This window comes from Athene cunicularia, assembly GCF_003259725.1.
Source record: "Athene cunicularia isolate RWA chromosome 10 unlocalized genomic scaffold, athCun1 chr10_part1, whole genome shotgun sequence".
Taxonomy (NCBI): domain Eukaryota; kingdom Metazoa; phylum Chordata; class Aves; order Strigiformes; family Strigidae; genus Athene; species Athene cunicularia.
The window spans coordinates 17,856,999-17,875,700 of record NW_020799112.1 but is presented as its reverse complement, the minus strand read 5'-3'; the positions used below and the strand labels follow the sequence as shown (position 1 = coordinate 17,875,700).

Here is an 18,702-nt window from a genome sequence, read left to right as displayed (position 1 = left end):
GGGGAGTGGAGAGAGGCGGAGGTGTAGAAATTAAATAAATTGGATAAGGGAGACCAAAAAAAAATCAGCATTTAATGAGAATGAGTTTTGCATAGGAAAATGCCCTGTTAAAAGCTGTCTGGAACCCTGTATAGTTTCCAGTAGTAGGCTGAGGCTGGTTTTATGCTCCAAATACTGTTATTTCCTCAGTGCTCATCTTCCACACAAAAATGATTATTTCAATGTAATAAAAGCAAAAACCCCAGACCATGGGTGATGAGGAAGAACAGGATTAACCACGCTATGTCATTTCAATAGCTTGGGCAAAACATATTGCCAGTCGCTGTTTTACTAGATAGGTACCACAAGGTACTTGCAATATTTATTATAATGCTGCTGTCTGAAATCTTCCTGAGGGGTAATGTTTGCGGGTGTTTCAGTTTTCTTACATGATGTATAAGTTCAGGCATAGAACCTATAACCTGGGACTGAGATCACAGGAGGAGTTAAGTGTGTAAGCAGTAGCCTCACTTAAGTCACTGAATCTGATGTGAGCTAGCCTATGCTACTTCCTATTACTCAACTTTTCTACACTCAGATTTATTGCAGGAGATGAGCAAATGTTTCTAAGACTTGTGTACACGATGTTTGATTATCCTTTATGGTTAGGGATGCACGGGGTTAACTGGTCTGAAGCAGATGACTGGGAGCAGCGTTGAAGGAAGGTATCGGAGTAAGCTGGGAGGGGAAAGTAGAGAGCACAGAGATGAGTAGCAGTGGGAAAGGGAAAAACAAAGAAATGCTGACCAGCGTTCAAGTTTGGAAAATGCGATTAGAATCTGAGGGCCAAGCCTTTCCATGTAATCTATGGCTAATGCCAGTGGTAGGAACGCAGCCAGAACTGTTTTGTCTAAATACGTCTATCTGGCAGAGAAATTAATAGCCCACTCTGCAGGTTTTGCTTCGGGGACCCAGGGGACAGCCTCACTATGGAGGGTAAATAATTTTGAGAAGTGATATTCGAAACAGGGATAGGGCAAACATTCCTAAGTAGATGGGGGGGTCCTGCCGGTCGTGGGTCTCGGCAGCGCCCCGCGGCCGTGGGGGGCGCGGAGGGAATCTTCCCCCTCTTACTGCCGTGGCTGACTGCAGCTCCTCAGTGACAGAAGCGTCCGGGAGTGCTAAAGGTTTTGGCAGGAAGGGGAACTTTAAAAATCTGCCTGGACGGAGGGAATAAACCACTTATTTCTGTAAGGAATCTTTATTATGTTTAGTTGACAGGTGCAAGAACTGTTAGATAGACGGTTTTCCTCTGGGATGTCTTTCTTGAAGGAGAGATCTGCGTTCGCTGTGGGCCTTGGCAAAATAGTGGGGGGGTTTCTGGGGGAGGGAGAGGGAGCTGGTTGTGTTTGTGTGCGGGTGTGTTAGGGGTGTGTGGAACTTTACTGTTTTGAGATCACTGTAGTAATGAATAGTCTGAGGCAGAAGGGTGCATTGACACCAGGAATTAACAGAATTAAGCAGCATTATTGCATGATTTTTTTCCATGTTGGCCATTTTAAACTGAAGGTTTTTTGCTGAAAGTGACTGACATTTTCATATTGGCCCTGTAATGGTTATGATGATGGATTTTTTTTTTTTCGTTTTTTCTCTGAGCTGTTATGATCAGAGCTTTCAAAGGCAGTGCAAATAACTGCGGAAGTCCCAGGGCTGGGCTCTCAGCTTTGAGTGGGTGAAAGGCTGGAACAGTACATCAGAAATCCTATGCTCCTTGGATTTTACTTTCCAGAGATCAAGATGGGAGGCATTCCCAATTTCATAAATTCTTCTGCATTCAGGAGATAATCAGACTTGCCCACTATTGCCAGCATCCCCAAACATTTCATTCCCCCCCCCTTTCTGTTCCCTAATTGGAACGACATCAACCCTGCAGGCTGTGCTCATGGCATGCACCACTCCTCTGCTCCTCTGGCCAGTACAAAACTCCGGTGTTTGCATTGCATTGCTTCCAAAGGCCGGTTCCATGCCTTTGCCCAGTTTGCTTTAGTCATTGAAATTCTGGCGGAGCCCACTTGATTTTGTTTGTAACTTGAAACAATTTCTCTCAGCAGAGCCCCGAGGCACGAGGATGGCCAGCCCTAAAGCCGCAGGGCTCTCCTGGGAGATCACTTGGCTTGCTCTTGCTGTCTATGCTCACCTACAGGTAGGTAATGAACTTGTTGCTATTGTCATACCTGGTCCTTTATGTGCTGCACAGTTTGAATTATTGGTTGGTTTTGTGGTTGTTTTGTTTTGTTGTTTTTTTTTTTTTTAAATAATCCAACAAAGCTGCTGAAGGAACTACACTGTAAATAAAACGCTCCCAAAGAGAAAGTTTTCCTTCCACTGAACTGAATTTCAAAGACATCCATGTGAAAAATCGATACTCTCTCTCTTCCTAGTAATATTGTACCTGACTTTCCTATATGGGGACCAAAGAGAGATCTTGCCAGATGTGTAATGCCATGGGTCTTTCTAGGCAGTACAGCTGCTCTTTGCCCCCAGGAGGTCTATCACCTGATAGATGTTAAGATACTGTAAGTGACAAAAGTTATATAAATACCTGGGTGGAAACATCTAAAGCACTTGGAAGTCAGTGTTGGGGGGGAAGGGAGTGAAAGGAAAGGTGGTCCAAAAAGGCCTTTGCTTCAAGTGTTCAATGCGTACAGGAACCATGGAGGAAAACCATAGCTGCCAACTGATCTATTGCCTGACACATGAGCCTAATCAGTTCCAAGAAGTGAGTATTTCAAGAAATATGGTGTGCTGGCATGCGGCAGAGATGTTGTTATAGTATGTCATTCTCTATACTGATAGTTCCCACAGCACAACGTTTCAAGGATTCTTCAGTCTTAAGTACACTCAAATCCAGAACTCCTTAGAAAAGGACAGCTAAATAAACTGAAAAATATTTTTTTTTAATAAATAGAGTCATTTTTCTGAAGTACTGTAGTAGTTTCTGTTTGTACTATTGCTATGCTGAGAAATGGTGGTTTCAGACTGGAGCCTGGTGTGCTGGGCATTATATAAACAGACATCCTGAAGAATTTTGAATTGAAGGATAATACAGCAGGCAAAAGTAAATTCAAAAGGAGTATGAAGAACTGAGGAGACTGTACAAGACAGCTGAGTAAGCTGTGATCCATTTAGAGGGGACTTTGGGGTTTGAGGTGGTGGGAATGGGACTCCAACCCATCCTCAGGAGCACCGTGTAGTGGACTGTGTACTGGGAGTCAGTTGGCAGCTGCTCTTGATGAACACCTCTTGTATGTGTGTTACTGCAGCTGTCCGTGAAAGCACACTGGTTACTTGAGTAAAGGACCTGCCATTAAATTAATAATGTGTATTAATTGTGCAGTAAAACATAGTTCATTCAGCACATGTCCAAGCAGATAGGGCAACAGTGGGATCTTCTGCTTTTTTGCTTGCATATTTTTTATGCAAGGAGAAAAACGTTACTGATATGCTGTGCCTCCAGCTTGTATTTTTGTGTGTGAGCAGTTGAGTGATGCAGTATTAACGTGCCCTGTAAAACACTCAAAATGGTATGTAAAGTTCACTTCATAATTCTGTTCAAGATGAGAGTAGAAGTTCAGAGAAGGGAAATGTCAACTTCATGTTTGGGCCTTTTGGTTATCAAGAGACATTTTTTTTTTTTTTACACTATTTCTGTTTTGTTTTGTTTTTTTTTTTTTTCATATTTTTCTTATTGTAGAACTGGAACCAGTAGTGGCATAGTTTCCTCTTCTCCACGAATGGTTTGGCACAGCTTCACTTGTCTCTCTAATAAAAACAACCCAAACACATTGTAGTAATCAATAGGCTATTGTGAGTGGCTTTATGAACATTTCAATCCAGGTCGAAGATTTTGGTCTTGATTGTCCTTTCAACTATTCTGATCTATTTGGCATAGTTGAGTCATTAGCACTTAACCCCAGTCTTGTAAGGAGGCCCTTCTGCTCCTGAGTTTTTGGTATTTTATCACAACTTTAGGCACATTAAAGATATTTTATATTATTTAACATAACATTTTTGGTATCCAATAACCATTAATTCTTTAATTGGTTGCTTGGGGCCATACTATATGGACCACACACAGTCATTCTACCCTAATATTGCACTATAGCTTCCACTTGTGTTGTTTTTGGCTATTAAAGTGCTTATGTCTGGAGCTAATCAATTAGAAACAATTGGATGCTGGGCAAGGTCACAAGTCTATGTCATGTCACTTATGTGCAATTGATTAATTTCATCCTGCTTGAGGCAGGTATAGAATAAAATAATGACCATTTAAAAAGAATGTGGTGGAAATGTGGTATGAATGTAACGCAAAGAAAACTTTAACATGAGAAGTTGTGAAAAAGCGGTAGCTGTTACTGAGGAGAAATGGAAGTTAGCTTTGGTTATAGGAGCCCTTGCTGATTCTTTGTAGCATGGTAACGAGCACAGCAGGGTGCTTAGCTGGGCTCCAAACTGAACTCTGCCCTTACAGATATGCAGGGTCTCCAGTTGGACAAAATTATTTTCTCAAGGGCAGATTGGTAGCTATAGTAGTAAATCAGATTTCATAGGATAACTCAGTGAATAGTTTACCACTGAGCATTGCTGAGCTGTCTGTTCATTAGATGTGCTCTGTGACCAAGATCGGTGGCATGAATGACTCAGGAGGAGATCACTTATGGGCTAGCCTTGGCTGGGTTCTCATGCAGACATTGAGCCTGCTTTTTTCTGATATGTGCCAATATAAATTAAACGAATGGAACTGCATTACTCTAAAGCCAGTGGTAATCCAACAAATCATGTCTGAATGGTTGTTTTTTTTCTTAAAAACAATCAAAAAAACCACCACAAATGATTGCAGCAATTCATTATTTCTAAAGATGTAAATGGTGAATCTATCCAAAGATGTTACTGTATTTCACAGTATTGATATTGGTATATTGGTGAGCATTAACTATATCCTTGGCCTTGAATTTAACTATTCATGTGTATTTATTGCTAAATATGGTGTAAAAAGCTCCTCACGTTTCTTGCATGGTGGCAGGTGAGCTATCAATGCTACAGATTTTTAGGAAATGTCTAAGCCAATAAACAAAATAGGAGTATCAAACTCCAATTTTGCTGTTGTTAAGTGATCTCTTGAGTACATATGGCTTCATACTGGTAACTGAAAAGGCAGGATGCTCAGCCTGGTAACCAACTCTTTCTTAACCTTGTGATAACGTTTTATTACACCATTCACCTATACACTGTTACGTTTGTTATGAAATGTATGTAAGAAGGTATATCTGTGTATTCTTATAATGGATTAATGGCAACAAGAAATGATGGCTAGCAAATTGATATAGACAAATATATGTCATCAAGGATTTTACATGTCAGTTAATTTTAGATTTATTCTCTGGTATGCTGTTTTCAAATCAGGAATATGCTGATGTTTTCTGAGGTTCCTACAGTCCAAATGAAACGTTTCACTTCCAAGGACCATGGGCTTGCTAATGTCTGAGGAGAGAATAACAGCAAAGACACCACGTCTGGTTGTTTAAGCATTAGCTCTGAGTTTCTATGGAAGGGAAAGTTTCATAGGTCACATATTCATTGAATAAACCGTTGGTTGCTCCCATGATTTATGCTTCTGCAATCCCTGCCTGCGTTATGTTTTTTTCTAACTATCTGTGATATTTTGGATATAAAGGATATACATGCTGAAAACATTATCTTATTCAAAATGATTCTGCCATAACCAATCTGCCAAAAACTACCAACATAGTAAATGTCTTTAAGGTTGAGTTTTGCAAGGCCAAAAATCTGATGTCCATTATATGACATAGTGGACTTGGAGACCATCTTTGTGGAAAACCTTTGGAATATTGTTTTACAGTCACTGAATGTATTGCACACCAATGTTCAGAAAATAGATTAGGATCTACCGGCCATATAATAGTAAGGACTTTTAAATCTCCAGTAACTTTAATCAAAAATATCAGGATGAGATCTGCAAGTCCAGAGTTAAATCTGAAGCAGTTTCCCCTTTTTGTAGGCAGGTTGCAATACTGCACCCACCTGGAGTTTTGCCATCAGCCTCAATAGGCCTGTGGTTTATTCTTAGTTGGAAGATTGAAATGCCTCTGCTATAGACAAATAACACTTTTGAGACTCTGTAGAAGTGTTCTGACTTAAAATATTCATTGTTATTGACAAGGTTGTAACTCAGTGACAGCATTACCAGAAAACTGATGTAAGTTTCTGAACTTGCTTTGAATTTATGACTAATAATGATTGCTCAGCCAGTGCTCATAGGATCTGAACTGCTGTTACCCCCAATTTACAATCCAAAAGAGTAGAATTGCCAGAAAAATTGTGATGAATCTGCCTTGTGACTGGAGACGCAAACTATGTATGAATACTTTTTGGTAAAAATGTACTTAAAAACTGTCAGCTGCGGGAGATGACCAGGAGTGCAGATGATATTAGTGAAGGCAGCCTTTTACTATCCCATTTATTTGTTTTCATTTTCTCAGTAAATATTTTTATCGTAGTGATTATGAATGATGCTTGCAGTGATGCAACTCAGAAAAATCAAGCTTTGATTATTCAGCTAAAGCATGGTCTAATGCAGCAAAGGTGGTTTAATCCAGCTAGATTTTGAATTCTTTGTCTTCAGATGTGGTTATCAGTGCTCACTGTGATGATAATTTCTGATGAAGTTAAAGATGAGCAGAGATTCTCAAGTCAGTTGTGCGTAGAGCTGCAAATTGCTGGTTCCAAAACTAGATATCCAAGAGTTGAACCCTTTTAGAGAAGCCTCAAGTGTAGGAATAATCTCTCACAACAGCCAGTGGCTTCTAATTTATCTTGAAAAAGTCGTGAAGAAATGAAGGAATAGCTCTAGGATGATCTTTGGTTTTAGCAGATACTTGAACGCTTAGTCGTTGATAATTACTCATTCAGGTCTGCTTGGTGCAGCTGGATCCTTCATATTCCTTACCAAATTGGGGCATAAACAGCACTGAGGTGGCAGTTTTGCACAATGTACCAAATTCCATTCCTGCCTTCGCATCACAGAAAATATACATTATATTAAAGCCCTTTTACTGTTTGCTCAGGAATTGCAATTTGCCCATTGAAAATAATGAATTTCACTTCGAAAGAATATATATTTAAAAATGAGTCCTTTTAATTTTCTTTTAGAACCTGTAGGGTTCACATATTTATGTCTTTATCTGCAATTTTGGGGCTTGAAGCTTTTCTTAAAGTCATTCTCCATGCTCACCTTCATCCAGGAGCTGAGGTTTTAAGTAAACACCAAATATAATGTGACTTGCAACGAAGTAGTAAAAGATACTAATTTTGGTGATAGTGGGAGCAGATTTATAAATGTGCCTCTGTACTTGTTTGTGCTGTGAGACTATGAAAGAAATTGTTGGGCTTGAGTTATACCACGCTGTGCAAATGTTGTACTTTGCTCTTAAGTCAGTGTGTTAAGATTTTATATAGTTGATGATGAAGTCTTGTGGCTGTGTACAGTCCTACACAGTCTTACTCGAACAATTCCAGTGTAATTGTTATTATGCAAAATCTCTGTAAAACAGAGCGAGTTTGTGCATGGTGAAAGAATGGGTTTGTTTTTGAAGTACAGTTTGCTAGTGAGCACAGCATTCCAGAAAGGACATTGGATATAGCCATGGCAACTCTGGAGAGACATCCAAGACCCACACAGGAACTGTATAGTGCTGCAGTTCTCATATGCCCTCTGCACTTTATTGTCACGGATAGATAAATAATTCCTTTAGGCTTTGAAAGCATACATATAACTTTATTTCCCATAAAAGGAGAATTTTCCTTGATACTAGCTGAAGTCTGTGGACTGTCAAGTGCTCTTGAATTTAGGGGCCATGTTTTCAAAATGGCCTCACTCCATCTTCTAGGAGGAAGTACAATTCTAGAAATTCACTTTTTAATGACCATCAGCTACGCAAGGGTGCTAAACTTAATGCAGATATAGTAGCTTTTTCAGAAGGGTCTGTGTGATGTGAAGCCTTTCTTTTGATGACTTTCATTAAGACTTGAGACATAAATTAAACACGAATACTGTTAAGTGTTTAACTGTATTGGTAGGTGCTTAGCTGGATTTCTCAAAACAAGCAACGAGGTAAATTTCAATTAATCGAGTGGGAACCAGGCATTAGGTGCCTCAGGCAGTTCCAACAGTCTGGCTAAGCATTTGTCATCATTTACCGGATTAAACCAAAACTTTCGGCCTTAAAACTCAGTTGAAATAATAGGTTTCTGGTGTGCAAATTCTAATACCTGGGTGTGTGGATCACAGAATGGTTTGGGTTGGCAGGGACCTTAAAGATCATCTAGTTCCAACCCCCTGCCATGGGCAGGGACACCTTCCCCTAGCCCAGGTTGCCCAAAGCCCCGTCCAACCTGGCCTTGAACCCTGCCAGGGAGGGGGCAGCCACAGCTTCTCTGGGCAACCTGGGCCAGTGTCTCATCGCTCTCACAGGGAAGAATTTCTTCTATATAGTAAATCTGAATCTACTCTTTTCAGTTTAAAACCGTTACACCTCATCCTATCTCTGCACCCTCTGATAACGAGTCCCTCCCCATCTTCCCTGTAGCCCCTTTAAGCACTGGGAGGCTGCTGTAAGCTCTCCCCGGAGCCTTCTCTTCTCCAGGCTGAACACCCCCAACTCTCTCAGCCTGGCCTCACAGGGGAGGGGCTCCAGCCCCCTGAGCATCTTCGTGGCTCCTCTGGACCTTCTTGAGCAGGTCTGTATCCTTCTATTGAAGGTCTCAGAGCTGGACCCAGCACTGCAGGGGGGTATCACAAGAGTGGAGTAGAGTGGGAGAATCCCCTCCCTTGCCCTGCTGCCCACACTGCTCTTGATGAAGCCCAGGGTATGATTGATAGATATTTGATCATATTTGAGAAGTGCAAGTACAAGCATCATGTGTTTATAAAGGGAGGGCAGTTTTTAAAAACTTGGCCTAATATATCCTTTCCAGACAGCATATTACATAAATTGTTTAGGAACAATGTTATTTCTGTTTCTAATTTTATTTTTATTAGATTTAACATCATTATGGAGAGAAAATGAAAACAGTATTCTCAGTCTGTTTTGAGAAATGTGGTTTCCAAGAATTGTCAGTTTGTCATGCTTCTGGATGCACTAGAAACACAGCGAATGCAAGTCAGCTCGACTAAATTGTGAAACAATATTAAAAATGCATTTACGATTGCAATTACTAGATTGTTGTTGTATGCTAACTGTTGTCATTTGTGGCACGGTGGGAGGTCGCAACTGGTTAATGATGCTGTTTCGTAGCATTAAGTAAGTGCAGCATTTGTTTATATTTGGAAACATGTATTTCTGTAATGTTTTTTCTGTCATCAGGTGCTTTGCCAAAACTTGAATCTGCTTAAAATTTATAGGATACAGTCTCTTGTCAGTGCATGCAAGCAGAACAGGGTATCGTTTATAGTATGTATATGTGAAAGGACCCATAGAGGCTCACTCTATAGTAAATGCAGATGTAAAGATAGTTTTAGCTGCCTGATCTAATGCCTTTTGGTATCATAGAGGTAAGATGACATGGGCACACCTGCACTGCGGCAGAATGTGAAGAGTAAGGTATTGTGTTCTTTCAAGTTCTGTTTGGCAATAAATGTTTCCTGGCCTGCACCTTGCAGAAGCTCCGAGAAGGTTGCAGAAACTGGCTTTATTCCCAACTGACTGATTCAGCAAGAACTTAACTAGCTCCAAAAAAATACCCCCATTTGTTGCAATTTTCCTGCTTCTATATGTGGCTGCTCCAGGTCATCCGCTGGCATGGTGAAATGTGAAAGGACAATGCAAGTACTGGTTCTGATACATTCAGATTTGTCTCTTCTGGTGAGAATTTTCTTTGCTGGTTTCCCAGCTACTGCAGCCTCTTGTTGGTGTAGCAGTGGTGTGGAAGCAGAAGGCTAAACAAGCTCAGTGCTCTCTGTGGACGCATAATGTGAAATATGCTAAAATATGATTTGGCTTCCTCTCTTGAGAGTCTCCTTTTATTAGATGTTTTCAAAGTCTCATTAGTCATTTGATGTTTTGTTTTCTTGAGCCTCCAAATAGTTTTAAACTGCTCCCTGGTTGACTAACATGGATGTTGGCTGAAAAAACCCAATAGCATAGTAGTGTCTTGAGTATTGCCTGCTTCACAGATGATGTTCTAGTTGGAAACTATCAGGTACATCCACCATATTACTGATTTGTTCAGCTGATCTCATCAACACTTCTGTCAGAAAGAAGAGGGAATACATCTGTCACTGGAGAGATGTGTTGTGTGTGCTGTAGGCTTATGTAGGGATGTTACTAATACCACTAGCTGATAAGATTACTTAACAGACTCTGTTTTTGTGGCCTGATTTTATAACTTTGTTTAAGTATAAGGTGCATTATGTGACTAACCATTTCACTGTTCCTCTAGATCGGTGATTCTCAGGTAAGTCTTTTCATGGGACAGTCAGCTCAGAGCTTAACAGCAGTTAACAGTAAAAATGGAATGGTAGGAAATGCTATGAAGGGAAGGTGTAAAAGCATAGAGTATCACCTCTTCACTATATGAATACCTAGTTTGCCCACGCTTGAGTGTTGTATACAGTTCTGATGCCTTTATGAACGGGGTGGAAAGGTTAGACAGGAATCAGCTGGCAACTTGTTTCTTCCGGCGTAAGAACTGAATGCCATTAAATAAAACTACTGGGAGACAGATTCAAAACAATGAAAGATCGTTGTCCTCCATGTAATGATGTTTGGCACTCCTTGCCATAGTGTTTTTGGGGTTGGTTTTTTTTTTTTTGAGTAGAAGATTACATGGGTTTCAGGGGAGACAGGCTGAGTACTGGAAGGATCCACTAAATACTGCTATATAAACAAGCCACAGCAGGCGAAGAAAAGTAGGTGAGTCCAGGGAAGTACTGGACGTGCTTGCTCCAGACATGCTCTTTGGGTGTCAGTTACGGTTGCTGTTGGAAGCTGTCGGACTAGATGGATCCTTGGTCTGAACCTGTTCAGCTGTTCTTCTATTATTTTGGTGTTCCCTGGAGCTACATTTGAGGATTTTTGAACTAGAAGTTAGAACCAATCCTAGACTTGCTGTTGCTTATGACTCATTTAAAAACTAACAAAGAAACATATTCTCCAATCGCCAGGTGTGACTGGAACTATGTCCTGGATGCATAAGAACTTCTCAAACTAAATGCATGTTTACATTCTGAGCTTTTTTTTGTGTCTGCCTGGAATATTTTTTTATTTTTATATTGCTATTACATTTTTTTCTTTACAAATATTTTAATTATGCTTCTGGCATGTTTTCAAATTTTAAAGTTTTGGAATGATTTTTAAAGTATGCAAGGAAGTTTGGGTCATCTTAATTGCAGGAGTAGTTTATTGTTTTTAAACAAACACTAGTATTTCCTTGAGCAAGATAAATAGAGAAATGACTCTTGATATTTTACTAAATAAGGCTTGGCTTAAGTTCTACTTAATTATGTGGTCAGTCCTTCTGTAAGACATAGATATTCCAGACATTTTCCCTGCATGAGTGAGCACTTGCCTTCACCCCAGTGTGAAACTGCGCACCCAAATGCTTTTCCCATTTCCTCTTCCTACCTCTTCCAGTTAAATTTAGAACACAATAGGTTGGTTAAAACTATAAGTAAACCTCCAGAATGCCATCTTAACATATGGGTTTTTAGTGTGCAGTTGTTTATCTTCTGCTAAAAGGAAACTATAAATGTATTTTTAATGCCAGGAGCTGGGCTTAAAATGCCATTACTTATCCAGTGGGAATAGATTTGAAAATTAGTAAGCAATTAGATCAGGAGGCAAATACATTTTACTTAATGTTGCAAGTCTCCTGGGCCTTTCAAATATCCTGTTAGTATCACCTGTTCTTAACTTGCAACCTTTTAAATCTTTACCTAATCTTAAACGTGTTGCTTTGAAAGGGAGAATTTTCTGTGTATTTAAAATTTTTATTTGTGTTGAATTTTAATTTTTTTAAAAAACTTGCATGGTTTCTCCAAAGGCAACAGAGATGTACTGGAAACACTAAGCTTTTCTTGGAGAAAATTTCTTCCTGTAGATAACCATCTTGAGAAGGGCCTTAGCTGGGAAAACAGAACATGTGGGTCGTGTTCTGATCTTTTGAACTTGCTTGAATTATGTCCTTAGCAAGCATCAATGATGTATTTGTTGATAATTGCTTATTTTTCTTCCTGAATTTAGACCTCTGAGCCATCTGTCGTATGTCACATAGAAGCCACTATTTAGATATGGGGAAGATGTAGGAACTGTGGACTTTTTTATTATTTCAAACGTTAAGGCCAGCTCTTGAGAATACTGAAGAAAAGACCTCGTCCTCTTCAACTGTACTGTAGGAGTGTTCCATCATTCTTTGTCTGCCAAAAGTTCACACTGAATCAGTGGTAGTATGAGGACTCTAAGCCTAGGCACTATAAAACCTCAGTCCTGAAAAAGATCCAGGCTGGGGAGCCCCATGGACTTCATTAGGTTGCTGTGCCACAAATGAGACCTTATTTTGTAAAATTCAGGCTTTCTACTTCAACAGTGCAACATTCCGCACTTGAGTAACAGTGCCAGTGAAGTCTGCAGGCACTTGGCCTGAGACATCAGTGGGAGTTTTTTTTCTTGAGTAAGACCTGCCCATAGGAAGCAAACTGAAGCTGAATTTCATTAGTGCTAACTAGTTGGTTATCATATTTCCTGTTGTGTGGTGTGAATCATTTCATCTCTTCTTCATGTAACAGCTAAGGACAGATGGCATTTAAAGCTCTGTCTGCAGCTGTTAGTTTTCTTGGAAATTGGCTGTATTTATCCCTCTGGAAAAAAAAAAAAAAAAAGGAGATAATAAAAAAGATAATTTGCCTGTTGCTTGTAAACCTTGCAAAATCTGAAGTGATTTCCATTTTTTCACATGTCACTTTTTTATTGTGTGTCACTGAAGACCATTTTATCAGGTGTTCCAGACCATCCCTGTTGGCAGGAATTTCTCTGAACTACTGCAGAGGGAAACATCAAAACCAGTCCTTAGAGCATGTATGCTATTTTTCAGGAGAACTGAAGCAGAACATGGAAATTCACTTTTTAAAAATCGATGTGACTTTTTGCCAGATTTACTATATTCAGAAAATTCCTTTGAACCTTTTAAGGGGTTGCACTCTCCACTGCACGGTGCAGTTCTACTAATGAAAATAGAGGGAAACACAAGCACGCCATAAATAAGGAAGATATAGAGAGTTGATTTCTACATGTAGCATTTTGTCTGTGCATATGAAAATTGACATCATGGTGTTGGAATGTTGACCGTGTTTTGCATTTTGCTAGCTGCTCTTACTGGAAAGCATGTGTTTCAAAGGGAGTTTTCAATTTTTATAAGTTTTTGCCTCCATAATAGCCCAGTCTTATTTTGAATGTAGGCTTCAGCTATGAATAAAATTTAACTCATGAAGTAAGAGATTCCTCTGGCACAAAATGTGAATGAATTCTGCAAACATTAACCAGTAATGTGCACGTCTGGATCAGAATAGTCAAAGCCAACCTTTAGGTTCCACTGTTACCACTCAACGTGGTCTTGCTCTGTTCAAGAACACCTTACTCTGAGAGTAAGGATACTGAGTTCTGAGGAACTCCTCTCAGGAAAAATTGCATTAAGTGTGGGGAAAGCCTAGCTGGCTGCACAAACACAACCCTTTGTGGGAAATTTTCACTAATGTGCTTTCTTAGCTCCACTTGGGTCTGTGAAAGAATGGAGCTGAGAAAAAGGAAAACAGATGAGCAGCAATGCAAAAGTGGTGGCACTAGCCCTTCATCTTGAGAGGAATCATCCAGATAAAGTTGGCAAAATTCAATTAGATTATTTTTCAGTAATGGGCTGGCCTCTCTCTTCAACCTTCATGATTCAACTCATTTTCCCAGAGTTTCAGGGTTATATACTCTGTAGAAAGTTGGCAACCCAGGTTTCCCATGTCATCGACTCTGTCCAGTCTCCTGAGAGAAGAGTTTTCTGCTACAACATCCTTGCACCTGCTAGTTCTTCCCCAGCTCTTCTCAAAATCAGACCACTCTGAACCCCTTCATGAAATTATTCCATGCTACTTAGGCAGTTTACTAATTTTTATAATAATGGCATTCCCCAAGTGAGATGAGGCAGGTCCAGTTCCATTAACCTGTCTTCGTGATAAAGCACCCAAATTCTTGGTGATATTTTTGGTGTCTAAGGTTGATGTGTTTTGAAGAGTTGGACATCTGTATTATTCTGAGAAGTTACATCTGCATCTTCAATTTAAATCAAAAGTATCTAGTACCTGTCAAGGTGTATATACCTTTGTCTGCAGAAAAAAGCTAGCACATTTTTCTTAAAAGCAGCATTTAACACCCCTAAAAAAATATAATTCCCCCTTTTAGCTGGTGGTGTCCAATGTTGAAAGCCTCAATTCACTGCTGAAGTTTTCAACACCTATATGCATGGTATATGGAAATATGTGCATGTATAGTGTGTATGTAATTGCACTAACAAAGTCTCAGGCAAACTGCAATTTTCTTTGAGTTTTAGTCTGAATTAAGCGTTAGATAGCTGCAGGTTCCTGACAGACTCTTCTCTGCATATAAGGTACAGGGTTGCTGTATAAAACAATATACAATTATTTCCCCTGCTATTATTTTTAGGTTAAGAAAATAGACACAACCAGATCTTTTTGCACAACTAAACGAGAGCATGGGTTGAGAAAACTGAGGAATGATGAAGAGTGATGTAGCTTGCTAGGCTGAATACTTGCTTCAACTGGGGCTTGCAGTGGCATGATTGGTCTCGTAAAATGGGCGCCTGCTTGCCTGATCTATCTTTTGTGTTGGAATTGGCTCTTTTAATAAAGTAGCTTAGAAGAAAATCCTCTTTGGAGCTGCATAATTAACATCAGATAGGTCAGACACAATATATGGAGTGCCTGAATTGAAATAAAATTTAGGTTGGCGGGGACATGCTTGATTCTAAGGGATCTTGCTTTCAGAAACTTAGTACTCTTTGTGGGGGCATTTGTGTTGATACTTGTAAAGTTCTGTTCAGCTTTGAAAATGCTGCTGTAGCTCCTCTACATCCATTCCTTTTTCAGAGGGCTGCCCTAACAGCCTGTGCTGTTTATGTAGATGTTGGTACCAGAGGATCGCTGCTGCAGTAGTTGTTTTTCTCTCTGTGGGTTTGTGTGAGGGTTGGTGTGGTGCTTGGCTCTTCTGCAAGGCGCTGGAGCTGCAGAGGCCTCTCAGCGGTCTCAGTCCATTCATGGCTACTATGGAGGGCACGTAAGAGCTCACATTTTCAGAGACGTGTAACCTGACTCACGGAGCTCCCACCTATCTGTTGGTTTCCTATACCTTTTTAAGGGTTATTGGCCTTTTATTTACCACTTAAAAAAAATTACTCATAATTATTCTTAATATATCATCAGAACATTTCAATGTGAACAGCTAACTTTAGATCTCAAACATTCAATTATTAATTGTCATGATAGCTACCTATGACTTTTATTGGCTATTTCTAGAATCATATTTCAAGTATAGCAAGATTTGTGCAAGCTTTATTGTTGGGGTGAAATTTAATCTTTATTAGGATTAAGTGTTTAATAGTATAATTTGCTGCATATGTTGCAAATACAAGCTTCTATGAATAGATCCTCTGTAAAAACTAAAAAAAAAAAGCATTTGATATGTTATGTAGGGACTTAAATCCAATACGTTGTTATCTTTAACTAAAGGAAATTATAAGAGGAGATTTACAGAGAAGGGTTTATTTTATTAACTTTAATTTCTTTAAAGCATTTCTCAACTGAAGCTGAATTTGGTTTCTGTATTTTGACTTTGTTAAAAATGTGCTGTACATAACTTCCTTTGTTCCTTGAATATTATTCTGCAAATAGTACAAATTGGCTGTTTTTCCTAAACATGAGAGGAGAAAAATATTAGTAGTAGGTGGAATATTTATTTAAGTGGAGTGCCCTTTTTTCTATTTGTCCACTCACAGTAGACTTGAGGATTTAAGTGCAAGGTTTCCTGTTATATTACTGGATTTTTTTTAAATGTAATTTTTTTACCTTGTAGAGAACTGGGAGAAAAGCTGTCCCTTTCCTACATGTCTTCAGCGCCCAGCCTCCCAGATAGCAGTAGTATGGAACAGATTGATTTAGAGTAGATATCAGGCTTTTGCTTGATGCTGAAGGAGCAAAACCAGGAGGGGAGTGCAGCCCTGTGTTTTCCCAGTCTGAATCACAGAATTGTCTAGGTTGGAAAAGACCGTGAAGATCATCCAGTCCAACCATTAACCTCACACCGATGGTTCCCAACTCCACCAGATCCCTCAGCGCTGGGTCAACCTGACTGTTAAACCCCTCCAGGTTTAAGTCCCCCCCTGCCCTGGGCAGCCCATTCCAACACCCAACAACCCATTCTGTAAAGAAGTACTTCCTGATATCTAGTCTAAACCTTCCCTGGCACAGCTTGAGGCCATTCCCTCTTGTCCTATCACTTAATACTTGGTTAGAGACTCATCCCCCCTCTCTGTACCCTCCTTTCAGGTAGCTGTAGAGGGCGATGAGGTCTCCCCTCAGCCTCCTCCAGACTGAACCCCCCCAGTTCCCCCAGCCGCTCCCCATCAGACCTGTGCTCCAGACCCTGCCCCAGCTCCGTTGCCCTTCTCTGGCCACGCTGGAGTCATTCAATGGCCTTTTTGTAGCGAGGGGCCCAAAACTGAACACAGGAATCAAGGGGCGGCCTCACCAGTGCCGAGCCCAGGGCTCAGATCCCTTCCCTGTCCCTGCTGGCCACGCTATTGCTGACACAAGCCAGGATGCCATTGGCCTTCTTGGCCCCTGGGCACACTGCTGGCTCATTCTCAACCCCCCAGTCCCTCTCTGACTAGCAGCTCTCCAGCCACTCCTCCCCAGGCCTGTAGCCCTGCTGGGGGTTGTTGTGGCCCAAGGGCAGCCCCTGGCATTTGCCCTCAGTGAAACTCCTCCACTTGGGCTCAGCCCATCTCTCCAGCCTGGCCAGGTCTCTCTGCAGCCTCCCTACCCTGAGCAGATCAACGCTCCCACCCAACCGGGTGTCATCTGCAAACTGACTGAGGGTGTCCTCGATCCCCTTGTCAAGGTCATCAATAAAGATGTTAAACAGGAGTGGCCCCAACACACAGCCCTGGGGGACACCACTCGTGACCGGCTGCCAACTGGCCTCCAACAGTCTGCATGAGGCATTTGATTAATCTGTAAAATTAGGATGATTTGGTTTGGATTCTTATGGCTTTTAGGCAACATGGAATGATTCTGTGTTTGTAAATGGCAGGAGTGAATAGTTTTGGTTTATTTTGAGATTCAGAGACCATATTAGATCATCTTGGCATGGACATTTTGACTTAATTATTGTCCCATACTTCCTTTTAAAGTGTGTAGTTGCTTCTTTGAGGATTTTATATAAGTAGGTATTCTTCCTTGAAAAATTGGTTGGATTTTTTATATAACAATTTGCAGTCAGCTCTTTCCTCTGTTATTAAAGCTGGAGTAACACAAAATGAGGGAAATCATACATCATCTTGAGTCTAAGAGAGGAAAAGCACATAGGGAAGGGACAGGTCTCATTCAGTCATTTTTTTTGGATGGTTTTCTGCAAGAGTGCAACAAATTTCAGACCTTGTGTGGATGTGTAGGATTCCCTTCAGCCTTTCTACCAGGAACTATAAAAAGCTTGTATAAAGGCACAGAATGATTACAGCCTGAGTCAGGCCAGCAAGTTGGCTTTTTTCACTATAATCAGGATAAAAGAATATCTCTCTTGGCAAAAAGGACTGGGCTCTGAAATAGAGATGTTCTGGACTGATAATTTCAAGTACAGCCAAACTTGCAAAGAAATACACAGGTTAAGATTTATATTCTGGTCTTGTTATTTAAAATGGATGCTGTTTAGGCTTCATATAATAATGTTTTACTGTGTATAGAGTGCAGAGGAAGCCAGGCCTGTAAAAAGTGCAGATGAAAACAGGATTACTGCCACAGTTAACTTCAGCATGGCTTAACTGTGAGAGTGAGACTATCTTATTGTTTGCAATTTGTAAAGCAGTGGAGAACGTGAAGAGATGTATAATTATGCAGGATAAGAACAGATCAACTGAATCAGAGCACATTATTTCACACCACTGTTTGTGAATTCACTAGATGGTGTAGGTTCTAGCTTCAGTAGTTTTTAGTGTCATGGTTGTCTTTAGTCTGAGAAGTCGTAGATATACAGGGCAAGAGGAATCCTCTGCAATTAAATAAAAGGGGCGGATTAATTTATTTCCCTGCCTTTGCACAGTCCATTGTTCTTGGATTCTGTCTGTATTTTGAAAAGCCTTAGAATGCTAAAGACAAACATATGAGAATCTGGAACCACGCTAAAGCTTTAGATACTCAACTGTTAGGGTTGGCCTCCTAGCTCACATTAGCTTGTACTGGCAAACTAAGAGCTGACTGCGGACAAGAAAATTCAGGGGAGGTTATTGCCACAGATCCATCCAAAAGTGCTCAGGAGTGGTTGAAAAATATTTTGTAGGAATAGTGCCCTTCTGTAAATCTTGAAAATTAAACTA

The 18,702-nt window shown here is 40.3% G+C and overlaps 1 protein-coding gene across 5 annotated transcripts in view; it reads left to right on the top strand.

The window, feature by feature from the left end:
• The window catches only part of ADAMTSL3 (ADAMTS like 3), a 190,637-nt gene that overhangs the window by 540 nt on the left and 171,395 nt on the right, over positions 1-18,702 (top strand). For 3 of the 5 annotated variants that reach the window (XM_026856436.1, XM_026856434.1, XM_026856437.1), the window contains exon 2: positions 2,091-2,182. In XM_026856436.1, the coding sequence (XP_026712237.1) occupies positions 2,108-2,182 (75 nt within the window). In that variant the 5' untranslated portion in view covers positions 2,091-2,107. Of the gene's footprint in view, positions 1-1,103; positions 1,230-2,087; positions 2,183-18,702 lie in introns of those variants that run through there. The other 2 variants (XM_026856435.1, XM_026856438.1) reach the window with 2 other exon arrangements.